A 14,459-nucleotide genomic window follows, 5' to 3' on the forward strand; every position below is an offset into this window, starting at 1 on the left:
AGCATACAAGTTACTATTGCTCATAACTACTTACAGGCTAGTATCAGTTTTAAAACTACTATACTAAGAAAATTCTGAATGCAGTATTTTTTATCCCTATAGCTTTATCCTGCAGTGCATTCTGTAAGAAATTTTAGTTACTGTTTTTGGCAGTCAGCGTGTACATATTAATGACAGGAGAACTTATGAGTTGAGCAATTCTGTCTGTTTCGTTTTCCCAAATAAGATATTGCCATGGCTAGAGTATTTGAAAAACTAATCGAGCCTGTGTCTAGCTATAAGACAAGCATTTGTTTATACATGAACACTATTTCGGGGATATGTAAAGGCAAAGAATTCCTACGACAATTCTTCTCCTACTTAAGAGCTTCTGATTGACAATTACTGCTACTCTGGGGAGTCTTCTGCCTACAGCCTGAAGAACATGAGCATAGCCTTTAAATAAGTTACCAACTATCCTGAAGATGTGATACAGTAAATGAAAATGGATGTAAATAAAATTCCGTTATCTCATTGAGCTGTTTTAGTTCATTTTATCTGATGGGGCTTAAAAGACTTTCCCTAAAAACATACCAACCAAAAAAAGTTTCTACCAGTAATTAGCATGAGATGGAGAAGAAACCTAAACTACTCTTGACCTTTGAAATAACACAGGTTTGAACTGCACGGGTCCATTTACATATGGATTTTTTTCAATAAATACATCCTACAGTACTACACGATCTGTGGTTAATTGAATATCCAGTTGCAAAACTGCAGCTCTGGAGAGCCGTTTGTTTGCAAAGTTATCACTGGATAGTTGACTGTGATAGTTGTCAGCTGTACTGCTTTCTACTGGCATAATGTATTATACACAGTCACATACAACCACTAGTTGGTGTTATTATTGCATGTAAGTATATTTTGATGTAGTAAACACATATGTGCCTCCAAATCACTCTGTACTTTAGGAGACCAAGAAAAGAACTTGGGATTTTATTAAAAATACCTACTTCTGGAGGGCGTACTTTGGTCAGCCTCATCTCCTGCATTTGCTTATTACATGTCTGTATGTCTAGAATCATGGTGTTTAGAGTAATAGATACAATTCACATCCTTAGCCATCAAATATTACAGTTCTATATAATACAGCAGGAGAAAGTAAATATATTTGAGAATGACCTTGTTTAAAAGTTTTTCTGGCTGCTTACTACAATATTAGCTTATAAAGTATCTTTGTAAACACACACCTCAGAGAACTAAGAGAAATAAAGAGGTTATTTGGTCAAATTAGTGGTTCTCAAACTTGTGTGCATCAGGATTTCTTGGTGGGGGTTGCGGGATCGGGAATTGGTAAAACAGATTGCTGGCCTCATCCCCAAAGTTCCTGATTCAGGAAGCCTGTGGCAGGGCTGAAAAATCTGCATTTCCAACAAGATCCGAGGTGATGCTAATGATCCAGGAATCACAATTTGACACAAAACCACTGGGTTAGATTAATGCTCTCTTTACACTTAGTATACAGAGGTTTTCAGGCCTGGGCTGTGCATTACAATCATCTGAGCAGCTTTCAAAAAATACTGGTATCTGCCTCCACTGCCAGAAATTCTAACATTAACCTACTATACACCCAGGTGCCAGTATTTTAAAACTCTTCAGGTGATTCAAACATGCAGCCAGGGTTGAGAATGTGAAATAAGATTCGTATTTATGGCAAGACAAGAAAAATTTAAACATAAAAATTCTTCTCTGTCCTTTGGTCTCCCCTCTCCCCCCAGTGTGCACTGTGTACCCACATTATGCATTGACCAAAGCTCCCCCATTAGCAGGAATACCTACTCAACCATAAATAGCAACATTCTCCTAGCATCAACAAGACAACTCCTTGAAAGATAACAGGCCTTCCTGAGCTTATAAAGGTTCACATAACCCACCACGATGGCGCTTAGATCTGGATTATGAAAACTGTCAAGTACAAACACATCATTTAACATACAGCCCTGTCTTAAAAAAAACCATATATAAACTGTGTCTTGACTTCTAATGGGCAGAACAATTCTCAGAGCTTTCTGAGATGCTCTTCCCGGGTTTGAGGATGCTCAATCCTCAAATTTGGCTTGAATAAAATTTTCCCATTCCTTCTTAGATCAACTGATTAAATTTTTCGCCAACAAGAACTACTGGTAGAGACTACTAATAAGGTCGAGAATCCCAAGGTCTGGAGAGTTTGTCTTAGCTCATGAGTTCACCTGGTGTGTTAGTTTCCTATTGTTGCTGTAACATATTACAACAAATTCAGTGGCTTAAAACAACACAGATGTATTAGCTTACAGTTCTGAAGGTTAGACATCCAAGAGGTTGGCAGGGCTGCATTTCATCTGGAGACTGTAGGGGAGAATCCATGTCCTTGCTGCTTTCAGCTTCTACATGCTGCCTGCATTCCTCGGTTTGTGGCTACTTGGTACTCTGACCTCTGCTTCCCTTTTATAAGCACCTTTGTGATTTACATTGGGCTCACCTGGATAATCCAGGCTACTCTCTGCAGCTCAAGATCCTTAATCTCATATGCAAAGCCTTTTGTCATGTAAAGTAACATACTCACAGGTGGTTTTGTTTTTATTGTTTTTGTTTTTTTTCCGCGGGGGCAGCCAGTGGTAGGGAGAGCGGCCCATTCTGCCTACCCCACCTAGTCTCTCTTTGGGTACAGAAATTTCATTATAGTTACCCTCAATGTCAAAACAACTGTAAAGAGCATCTTAATGTTGGGAGGAAACTAAAAAAAAAAAAAAAAAAAAAGGGTTTAGGGAAGAACTATTCATATCCAAGTAAAGACTGGAGGTTTATCCTCTGGAGATAGTAAGAGGATCTTTCGAGTAGGGGACACAGGCAGAGTTAAGGGAGGGAAGTTGTATTAAAAACAGGATTGAGCGACTAAATGCTGAAACCCATTAGCCCCACCCTGCCTTCTCCCACTAGGCTCCCAGATCTTTATCCTCCTGGAAGCTTCTTAGACTTCTCTCTGGGGAAGCACATCAGCCTAAGAGAAAACACCTCTGATCTTGGAAGTTTCCCCCAAAATGTCTCAGCCAGATATCCCTTTAGTGAAACTCACAGTCTGCAAGCCCTTCTTATATGCTCAGAACTTCCAATCAACTTTTTTGGTCTTTCACTCTTAAAAAAAAATTAAGGAAAGCCACTTAAGCATGACAGGAATCTAAATAAAAACAATTTAAAAAAAAGTGACTTGGAAGTAAAAGGATATAAACCATACCCTCTAAGAAAGAATTACATCCATGAAATAAGAATAGAATGCTAGAAAAAGGAAACATTTAGGTGACAAAAGAGCTTACAGAAGTTGAAAATAACAAGAAAAATGAAAAGTTCAATAGAAGGGTTGGAAGATAAAGCTGAGAAATTCTAGGAACTAGAACATAAAGACAAAGAAATGGAAATAAAAAAAGATAAGAAAATTTTAGGACTTGCCCAGCAGGTCCAATATTTAAATAAGGAATTCCAAGATCAGCTCTCCGGCTATAGGATGCCTAGATGCTCAGAGCCTGAGGCTGATGCCACCAGGGCCCCGGGGGAAGAGGGGCTCTGTTCTCATCTTTCAATAAAGCTGTTGGTCTAATTTTTTTAAAAAAGCAATTCCAAGATCAGAAAGGGGAGAAAAATCAATGAAATTTTCAAGAAAATCTCCCAGAACTGAACACAAGTCTCCATATTGAAAGGGCCCATTAGGTACCCAGTACAATAGACAAAAGGAGACCCACACAAAGCAAAAGTGATATTTAACAATACTGAGATCTGAGTTTCAGTAAGAAAAACGTGAGTCACGACAGATCATGAACTAGAATGGCTACAACAGAAGACCATGAAGCAATGCCCTTAGACTTCTGAAATGAAATGATTTCCAATTCTAGTTCTATACCCAGCCAAACAGTGTGAGGGTAGAATGATGACACTTTCAGATATGCAAGGTCTAAGAACATTTACCTCCCTTACATTTTTCCCAGGAAGATCCTGAAGATGGGCTACACAAAACAAAGAAGTAACTCAAGAAAGAATACATAACATGCAGAAATACAGGATATCCAAAAACAGCAAAGTAGTGAAGCGAGTCATACTCTGAATGATGGTGAAGAGAGACCTGAGTGAAGCTGTGCACTGGGTGGAAAGGGTAACTAGTAGAGATTAGAGCCAGGTGAAAGGCTCCAGAAGAGACTTCTTTAAAAAGATGAAATTAATGAACTACTTGGGCTTCCCTGGTGGTGCAGTGGTTAAGAATCCGCCTGCCAATGCAGGGGACACGGGTTCGAGCCCTGGTCTGGGAAGATCCCACATGCCACGGAGCAGCTAAGCCCATGCGCCACAACTACTGAGCCTGCGCTCTAGAGCCCATGAGCCACAACTGCTGAGCCTGCGTGCCACAACTACTGAGCCCGTGCACCTAGAGCCCATGATCCACAACAAGAGAAGCCACTGCAATGAGAAGCCTGCTTACCGCAACGAAGAGTATCCCCTGCTCACAGCAACTAGAGAAAGCCCGCACACAGCAATGAAGACCCAATGCAGCCAAAAATAAAAATAAATTAAAAAAAACAAAAAAAATAAACTATCTGATGTGAACAAACTATTTGTAAGGTTGTTTTGACAACTGATAGTTTATGGCTGAGTTAGTGAAAAATATTCAGAAAACTGAGCAAATAAAAGAAAAAAATTAGCCCCAAAGAAATAAAAAATAACCACAGCATACTCAAGAGTGTTTCTGGAGATCAGCTGGGGATCTTCCTAAATGCATTCAAATTCTGGGCTTGGGCCAGAGATTCTGCATTTTTCACAAACTCCCAGGGGAGCCCAGTGCTGCTGGATCCCTGACTGTAATTTTGAACAGCAAAGGTACTACATGGTTCAGCTATGAATGGAGTATAGGATAATAATGTAAACTCTGAATAGTGATTAAAATTATAAAATACAGTGGTAGGAGGGAAGATGGGAAAGGTGCATGCATGTGTTGCGGGTAAAGGAAGGAAAACGAAATCATCCTCCTCTACAGATGGAAGTTAATGCCTAAAATCGAAACTATTAAAACTGGCTGGCTCTTTAAATTATGTACAATATTGATAACAATAAAGTCCTTAAAAAAAAGGGCAAAGGATGTGAACATAATTCACTGAAATAAATACAAATGACATTTCAACATATGAATAAATGCTCAATTTTGCTCATTAGCAAAGAGTCTATTTTTCACTTGACTGGGAAAGAAGCAAAGTTAATTATTCACTGATTGCAGCAAGATGAAGAAACAGCAATATGTTACAGCAATAGTTGTGAAACCTTTTCTGACAATCCTATTGTCCCATAAGTAAAAGAATTTTAGATTCTAGTGATCTTTCTGTAACAAATCTTTTAAGTTGACCGCCCCAGTATCCACTCTCAACTACTCACTTCCTTGGCTGCCTCTACTATCAGGACTGAAAGGCTGTATTTCACTTTGTGCCAGAGTTCTTGACAATGAAACTTAAGTGGAAGTTGGCCAGGAGGGATTTTGAGAAATCTCTGGCTTTCCTTTTAACGGGGGACAGATGTGGACCTCTGATACAATGTCAGGTCTGGTATCATCCCTTTTACAAGCTTGCAACAACTGTAAGGATGTTAGAAACATGCCATGGATAGCGGAGTAGAAAGGTATGAGGGCATCACTGAGCAACCGAACCAACACCTATAATAACCTTTGGGTTTCACGTTATTTGAAAAAATTTAATTCCTGCTTAAGTCCCTCATCGTTTTCTGTTACACAGCCAAACACATTCCTAAGTGATACACTTCCCCAAAGAGGGCTTCTCTGAATCATGTTTTGCAACCCTGTATTTATTTGTAAGTCTGATATATAAACTGCTGTACTATTATGTTCACTATAAAACATATTAATAACAGAAGTCATCAGAGAGAAAAAAACCTAAGTAACAATTCTAATACTTCTTCCTGCATACCAATGGATCATCTCATACAGCCTGGATGTGTAACCCCTTTTAAAGTTCTGAAAGTCTGGCTTCGTTTATTCTGTAATCACTTGGAATTGTTTGATCTCAAGCAATAAAAACTTAAAGAAATGGGGATTTAAAGGAGGACATAAAGGGGCTCATAAGATTCACAGAAGAGCTATACCAGGCCTCAGGAAGACAGGAATCAGGATAGCTCAAATTTGTAAACAATTCCCATCACCATTTGTACTTGTGTTTCTACTCCAGATTTAATATTTGTGAGAAATAATCCATTGGCCTGGCTTGGGTCATATCCTGTGGTCAGGATGCAGTCCTGTAATTAACTGCCCTTCCAGAAGCATATGGAGTCAGGGAAGGCAGTTCCCCAAGAGATGATCAGTAGACAAAAAACATATGGCTGGATAAGGAGTCTCTTAAATTTTACACAAAATCACCACTTTTAGAACAGTGCTTTGGAATAAAGTTAGAATCACCAATCCACTTTAGTTTCTTGAAAAAATGTTTATGTCAAGGTGCTAAAGCATAGGTAATTTTAGAACTCCAAGTAAAATAATATTCTTAAGTCTACACAATAAGCAAATCTAAAGCTTAAACTCCAGGACTTTCCACATGCCAACAAACTAGTAATTGATTAAAGAATTCAATTACAATAATTGAGTAGAAGAATATGATCTACAGAGTAAAGTCAGAAAGAGAAAAACAAATATATATTAATGCATATATGTGGAATCTAGAAAAATGGTACAGATGATCTTATATGCAAAGCAGAAAGAAAGACACAGACATAGAGATCAAACACAGGGATACCACGAGGGAAGGGGGCGTGGGATGAACTGGGAGATTGGGACTGACATATATACACTACTATGTGTAAAACAGATAACTAATGAGATCCTACTGTATAGCACAGGGAACTCTACTTGGTGCTCTGTGGAGACCTAAATGGGAAGGAAATCTAAAAAAGAGGGGATATATGTATATGTATGGCTGATTCACTTTGCTGTACAGCAGAAACTGACACAGTAGTGTAAAGCAACTATACTCCAAGTAAAAAGAAAAAAAAGAATATGATCTACAGACTGCCTGTTCATAGACCTCCAAAAGGATTTAAGCACTTTCTTCTGGTTTTAGGCTCACACTACGCTTCCACTCCCCATTTTATTCTCTTTATCGCCTCTGCTGGCATTAACTAATTTGTAAGCAAAAGCTACAAAAGTCAGTTTGAAATTTATTTCATTAACTTAAAAGAGGAACAAAATGTGTACTTCAAATCTTATTAAACTCATTTATCTGAAACATGTTTACACAAAGGACAAACAGATATAGGATTTCAAGTAACTTATGGTAGAGTCCACTGTCCATTTAAAAAAAATGATTCTTTCTTTCACAAAAACTGCATTAAAAGGCAAAAAGAAAAAATTTCTTTTATACTTCCTAAGAGCTGGATGCATATTTCTGATGTAAATTTATTTCATTGTCAACTCTGATGCTGAAGCTGGGAGGCACAAATGTTCATAGTTCAGTTAAATGATGCAAACAGAAAGTTTCTGTTTCTCTCAGATACAAATGAGAAACCTCCATTCATGTCTCTTACAGTAGTACCACATCCTTGATTCTCATACCAGGTCACTTCTTCTTCTTTCCTTTCCCTTTTTTACTTCCCTCTCCTTGCTGAAGACTCTGGTCACCACCTCCGGTTTTTTGTGTCCTTGTTTTCAGTTTAGGTATCATTTCTGCAGCATACAACATTACTGACTTACCTAGGAACAAGAAGTTAGGCTTAGTGTATAATCTGAGAAATAAGACATAAAAGGTCGTTAACTTGAAAATCATGAAGTTTAAGAAATCATCACCACATCAAGAAAATAAGAATTTAAAAAGAAAAAATCAGGGCTTCCCTGGTGGCGCAGTGGTTGGGAGTCCCCCTGCTGATGCAGGGGACATGGGTTCATGCCTCGGTCCGGGAAGATTCCACATGCTGCGGAGCGGCTGGGCCCGTGAGCCATGGCCGCTGAGCCTGCGTGTCCGGAGCCTATGCTCCGCGACGGGAGAGGCCACAGCAGTGAGAGGCCCGCGTACCAAAAAAAAAAGAAAAAGAAAAAAACAAATGACTATGAAGACACTGATTTTCTCAAGTGGGGACCTTTCCTGGAGAAAATGTATTAAGAACAATGCTGAAATATTTAAATGAACAAAATAAAAATTTAGAACACTTTATTTGAAATAAAAAATTTGATCTTGGTCCTAGGAATTGACTTGAAGATCAAAGGAAAATATATCTAAACATAACAAGCTGAAAACAGAGTCAGGATATCATTGTAACTTAAGCTAGGAAGCACAGGCCCTCTCAATCTTACAGCAAACGCCCATGTCATTAAGCTACAAAATATGTCACTCACACGCCCAAATGATTTATGCCCACGTGCCCCCTGCTCTGGGCACCAACCACCTCCTCCAGCTCCAGTGGCTGCTTTCAACACATCAGCCGCTCAGCTCTGTTTTTTACTTTCTTACTGTTTTCTTACTGGAAACAGGAAGCAACATCTTTTCAACTGTAGTTTTTACTTCTATGTTATTAACTAGTCAAAGCAAAAGGTTGATGGTTTTTGTTTTTGGTTTTTTTTGGTCTTTTGACTTGTAAGAAGTAGTGTAGGAAGATGCCAAAGAAAAGAAAAAATACACTGAATATACCACCTGTCATTCCCGAGTCAGACCCTTAAGTTTCTAGAAATATCTACCAATCCTGACAGGTTTTGGTAGATATTAATAACCAAATAATTATGTTAGAATAATAACCAGTTATTTTAATTCAATTAAAAACAATTCAGTTGTCACTTTGGGGTTACTGTGTCAAGAAAAAAATTAACAGCTCCATTTAAAAAACCTAGAACATATTTTTTACAAATAAAAAATTCAGAAAAGTAAAGAATTACATGTAAATAAATACTCATCTTCCCAATACACCGAGTTAATATATTGGAATACTGAAGTTTGTTTTGTTTGGTTCTCATTGTTTTTTAAGAAATAAAACACTAGAGCTAATGCTACAATCTACTCTGACCATCACACCCCTGACCACACTCCTCACTCCCTACTCGCCATTAGGTTAACTACTACCTTAAGACTTGGTGTTTTCTTCTAGTCCATTTCAAAAGTGTTTATATATATGTCAATAAACAATACTGCATATACATCAATCAATAAACAGTAATATTTTGTATTTAAATGTATACCTAAGTGGCACCACACTATGCATATCTCTTGCGTTTTTCGCTCAATATGGCTTTTTATTTTTAATTTTTAAAATTATTTATTTATTTATTTTGGCCACCCTGTGCAGCTTGTGTGATCTTAGTTCCCTGACTGGGGATTGAACCCTGGGCCCCTGGCAGTGAGAGCACAGAGTCCTAACCACTGGACCGCCAGGGAATTCCCTCAATATGGGTTTTTATTTTTTTATTTAATAAATTTATTTATTTATATATTGTTTGGCAGCGTTGGGTCTTAGTTGCTGCGCATGGGCTTTCTCTAGTTGCGGTTAGCGAGGTCTACTCTTTGTTGCAGTGCATGGGCTTCTCACTGCGGTGGCTTCTCTTGTTGCGGAGCGCGGGCTCTAGGCGCACGGGCTTCAGTAGTTGTGGGATGTGGGCTCAGCAGTTGTAGCTCGCGGGCTCCAGAGCACAGGCTCAGTAGTTGTGGCGCATGGGCTTAGCTGCTCCACGGCATGTGGGATCTTCCCAGACCAGGGCTTGAACCCATGTCCCCTGCATTGGCAGGTGGATTCTTAAGCACTGCGCCACCAGGGAAGCCCTCAATATGGCTTTTTAAATTTACTGACAGAAATGAATAGCAGACCTCAAGGGTCTCTAGGATCTGAAATAGCAGTAATGTGTGACCATTTAATAATTTCACATTCTTAACCTGGGAACAATGATGGGACTTCCAGAGGATTATAAAATGTTCACGCAACAATGTGTTTTTTTTGGAGAAATGATTAGTAGGTTTCATCACATTCTCAAAGGTCCTTAACTTAAAAGAAGTTAAAAGCACTGTTTACCTCTCTGCATCAGCAGCAGCCCTTTTTCTAAATTAATCTATAGAATGCAAATTACGTTTTTGACCTGTCAAAAGGTCAGTTTTAGAACATTTTTGACAGTGTAGAGGAGTAACCTATCCCAAACTTAATTCATTCATTAAAAAAAACTTACGTGATGGGAACTGTACAAGACAGAGGCTGCCATCTTCCTGTTTGAGCTGGACCCGGACCCTGCCCCTGTACTGAAGATCACGATTCCATTCTCTAGAGTACATTTTATTTTTCTAACATAAAGAAATAAATAAAAACAGGCTTTAAGAAAGTTATTATGTCAATGAGATGAGTATGGAAAATAGTGAACAAAGAACCATATCATACCTCAAGAAATACATTAAGTCCAACTGCTGAGCATACATCCTGAATCTCTGTAGCTGTAGGATTTTCAACAGCCTGAAAAGTTAAAAACAAAAACACTAAATAGCTCAGCTTTAAGTGGATATTGCTACATTGTTGTATAAATCATTTCAAATATCTGATCAAAACACATACCAAAATCCTAGGTTTCCTTTTTTTTTTTTTTTAGGTACAGTTGTTTCGATTGTAATTTTTAAATTCCTGGGACTCACACTGATTCATACTTGTGTATCTGTGTATCCACCTCCCTTCCAAAAGAACATAAACTTCACAGGGTTAATACCGGTTAAACAACTATTACAGATGCAACCATTTCCTCCCTCCCTCCTTTCTTTCTTTCTGTCTGTATTTACTCTTTAGTGTCCATACTCAGCAAATTATAAGGTATAACAACCTTATATTCAGCATAGACAAAGCTTAGTATGGCTAATGGAGATTCCATTGCTTAATGAGGAGCAGTGTTTGTCCTGATCACCAAGTACCCTTTCTGGCTCCTCCAGAAGCCCTCAGAATTCTGTAGTCATTATTGGTACACTTTGATGGACACATCTGTCTATTAAATAAATATATGCTAGGAGCTGTCTTTGCCACAAGGGGCTTTTTTCAAGAAGTCTACATAATACAGATGCAACCACTTTAGAAAACTGTTTGGCAGTATCTACTAAAGTTAAATATATGCATTTTTTATGGCCATGCAATTCCACTGCTATAGGTATGTTATCGAGGAAAAATACAAAATAGACAATCTCAAGAATGTTCACAGTAGCACTATTTTTAATAGCCCCAAACTAGAAACAACCCAACTATCCATCAATAGTAGGCTGGACCGTGGTATATACACACAATGCAGTACTACAGAGCAGTGGCTTTCAGCAAGGTAATTTTGCCCCCTGACATTCAGCAATGCTAGGAGACATTTTTGATCATCACAACTAGGGTGGGGTAGGGCACTGGCTTCTGATGGGTAGAAGCCAAGGATGCCGCTAAACCCCACACAGCACAGCACAGCCTCTGCAACCATGAATCATCTGGCTCAAAACGCTGGTGGTGCTGCTGTCGGGAAACCCTACAACAGAGCAATGAAATTCAACAAACTACACTCACAAATGCAGGGTATAAGCACTTGTAAGCTGAAACCTCATAAGCTTCATGTTCATTGAAATCAGACAGACATGAAAGTACATAGTGTGTAATGCCACTGAAATAAAATAAGAAACAAGCAACAGTAATCTATGGTATCGGAAGTCAGGGCAGGGGTCATCCTTTGTAGTGAGTGTATATGGAAGGAACAGAGACTGGGAAGGGACATAAAGGAATCTTCCTGAGTGCTGGTAACGTGTTCTTTTTAAAATCTGGGTGCTTGGTTACCCATGCGTACTCATTTTATGAAATTTAATCAAAATAAACACGTAAGATTTACGTATGTTTCCGTATGTATGCTATAAATCAATAAAACTAAAAACAATTCAATCATTCTCCAAATTATCTTGAGATCTTGCTTCCAGAGGCCTCTGTCAATGTGGCTTGATGTTAGGCATTATTCTGAATCAGTGCTTTGGCGTCTTCTCTTTTACCCTGTAGCAGCAAAGCAGACTTTCCTCTACACATTTAAGCAGTAGAATGAGAGATATTAAATAACACAAAAATAACGTACTGCTTCAGGCCATCATCAGATTACAAAATGTAAATTAATCTTAAAAAAATAGAATATAACATTAATTTTGAAAATGAAAAGCTACAAAGACCCCCTTCACTTGGCACTAGGCACTTTCTAAACTTAAGCCACCAGGCCAACTAAGAACTCGGGTTTTCCTACTGAAACAGCGCAAGGCAGAAATCATCTCTTTTAAAACTATAAACACGTACTTTTAAGAAGTATTAATTTTAAAGTAACTTTACCCCTCTCAAAAAGAAGACGATGACGATGATAATGGACATAAAACTGTAAAACTCAACATATGTGAATTTTCTGCAAGTCTTGTTTAAAAACACAGCTGCATTCTGTATATCATATTGTACAATGCCAGAATTTTGGTTTCCTTTATTAAGGGAAAGAGTGTCATAACCTTAAGTTTAAAAAAACAAAAACGTGCAAACCCTACAACACTCCACCCCCAACTTCTTTCAAACACAGGCTCATGAAGAACCACTTAAAAAATTCTTTCAGTTATGAATCAGTGCCCTCCTGCATCACCATTATTAATGAAAGCACCCCAATTGTTGGCTGCCGTTCTCCTCATGCCCCAAACAATGCAGTAAAGTAAAAGAAGCCTTTGTGGCCCTGACAATACAACCTCCCCAGGCCCTCAAAGACAGACGTATCAGCCCGCTTACCTTACTTATGGGGATTCGCCGCCCCTCCGCTATGGTCTTCTTGTTATTTAAATAAGCAGGATAGATACAAATGAACCTGCCACAGGAAAAGCCCAGCTGGTATCACTCGAGAAATATTTCCAAAAGTTCATTCATTCTTTCTTTCATCATCATCATCATCATCAGGATTGCCGGTACACCTATACTATTATGTGCTTAACTTTTTTTCTTTAAATTGCCTCCCCTCTACTTAAAAAGCGAACTTTAACTTAGATGGAAAAAAAATCACTTGCTAGAGGGAGGGAGGGAGGGAGGAAGGAAGCAACGCCGTAACTGTTCAGTTAGATACAGGTGCCTGTCAAAAGCTTTTGATGGCGGGGCCTGCTCTCTTATATAGAAACTACAAGTCTGAGGTATTAAAGGCTTGAAAGAACTCAAACGAGCCTTTCCGAACGCACCAACAACTGAAAGAACAGATTTTTCACACTGTGATTACTTAACGTCATGTCCACGTAGCACCCAAAGTCCTCTGTCTCACGCACAGGTAAACACTGAGCTAGGTAAAGTTGGGATCTAGGGACCTGCGAACAGCCCTGGCGCAGCAGGCCTCAGGGAGGAACGGGCGCCGGAGGACAGGCCCGGAGCCCGGCGCTGGGGCTGAGCTCCCACGGCGAGCCTTCCTCAGGGCTGGGGAAGTCTGCGCAACACCCGCGGGCTCGCCGCAAGCCCCTTCCTCTCTCCGAACTCACCCGTCCTGGTCGGCCGGGGACCGCGCAGCGGCGCAAGCCATCTTCACCCAGCCCCCAGGCCGAACTTGCAAGAAAAACCCAGCCTGAATTCCGCTCGGAGATCTCCCAGACCACCCCATTTCCGGCGGAAGTCCTGCCCACCGAAGCGCTTCTGCGTCCGCCGTTTTTCACCGTCGGTTTGTTCCAGCACCTGTCGCTCGGCGTCAGGGTCTCTAGTTTCTGACGTGGCGTCGAAACCTCTCGCGAGAGGGTCCACGAAGGCTAGTAATTCCTTCGCTTCTCAAGATCTCGCCAAAACCAGCCTTTGGGGCGCTTGCCCTGTCGCTAAAATTGGCTTAAGCGTTCACGCGCTTTCTTGGCCAATTTCACATTGCGATTGGATGCTGCTAACTTCTCTCGTCCTTAGAGTAGGGCTCCACACCGCGGGGGATCTGTGAGTTCCGAGCAAGTTGTTAGAGTAGGCAAGAAAATACCCTTTATGTTTAATCTTTAACCGCTCTTGGGCCCTGCAGCTCGCTTTCAACTTGGCAAAAATGGAACTAGCAAAATTACTTGGCACTGTATTTCAGTGTGCTGTATAATGTTAGAAGTTTGACTATACACTTTTCAAAACCTTTACCCTAAAATTCACTGTATTTTTACATACCTTAGGTTAATTGCAAAGCACTGTTGCAGTATCCCATTCTTTAAACACAACTTTATTCCTATTTTCGTAGCGGCCGTTTATTCAGAAAACCGGACAAGGTAAAATAGGTATTTTCTTCTAAAACTGAAAAAACAAAATAAACAAAACAAAAATCTGCCCAAAGGCTTGAGTCTCCGCGAGGCTGGGTAATTTTCGCCATTCAACGCTAGTGATGGCTGAGCATAAATACCCAGCTGGTCTGACTGGAAGCCCCTGATTTTTCTCCATCCCCTCAGTTCCTGTCTCTCAATCTTCCTTGTACTAGTGTCTTAATTTGG

General features: G+C 39.7%; 1 protein-coding gene across 2 annotated transcripts; it reads right to left on the bottom strand.

Moving 5' to 3' along the window:
* Positions 1-7,200: 7,200 nt before the first annotated feature.
* Positions 7,201-13,649, bottom strand: SRP19 (signal recognition particle 19). Of its 2 annotated transcripts, XM_060143386.1 has the most exons (5): positions 13,497-13,649; positions 12,769-12,844; positions 10,399-10,470; positions 10,193-10,304; positions 7,201-7,744 (listed from the first exon to the last, which is right to left on the bottom strand). In XM_060143386.1, the coding sequence occupies exons 1-5, from the start codon at positions 13,613-13,615 to the stop codon at positions 7,611-7,613; spliced, it is 513 nt and encodes a 170-aa protein (XP_059999369.1). In that variant the 5' UTR covers positions 13,616-13,649; the 3' UTR covers positions 7,201-7,610. The 2 variants fall into 2 exon arrangements, with proteins under 2 accessions (XP_059999369.1, XP_059999370.1); XM_060143387.1 differs by lacking the exon at positions 12,769-12,844 and having other exon boundaries at positions 13,497-13,619.
* Positions 13,650-14,459: the final 810 nt, after the last annotated feature.

Source organism: Lagenorhynchus albirostris, chromosome 3 (genome assembly GCF_949774975.1).
Source record: "Lagenorhynchus albirostris chromosome 3, mLagAlb1.1, whole genome shotgun sequence".
NCBI lineage: Eukaryota > Metazoa > Chordata > Mammalia > Artiodactyla > Delphinidae > Lagenorhynchus > Lagenorhynchus albirostris.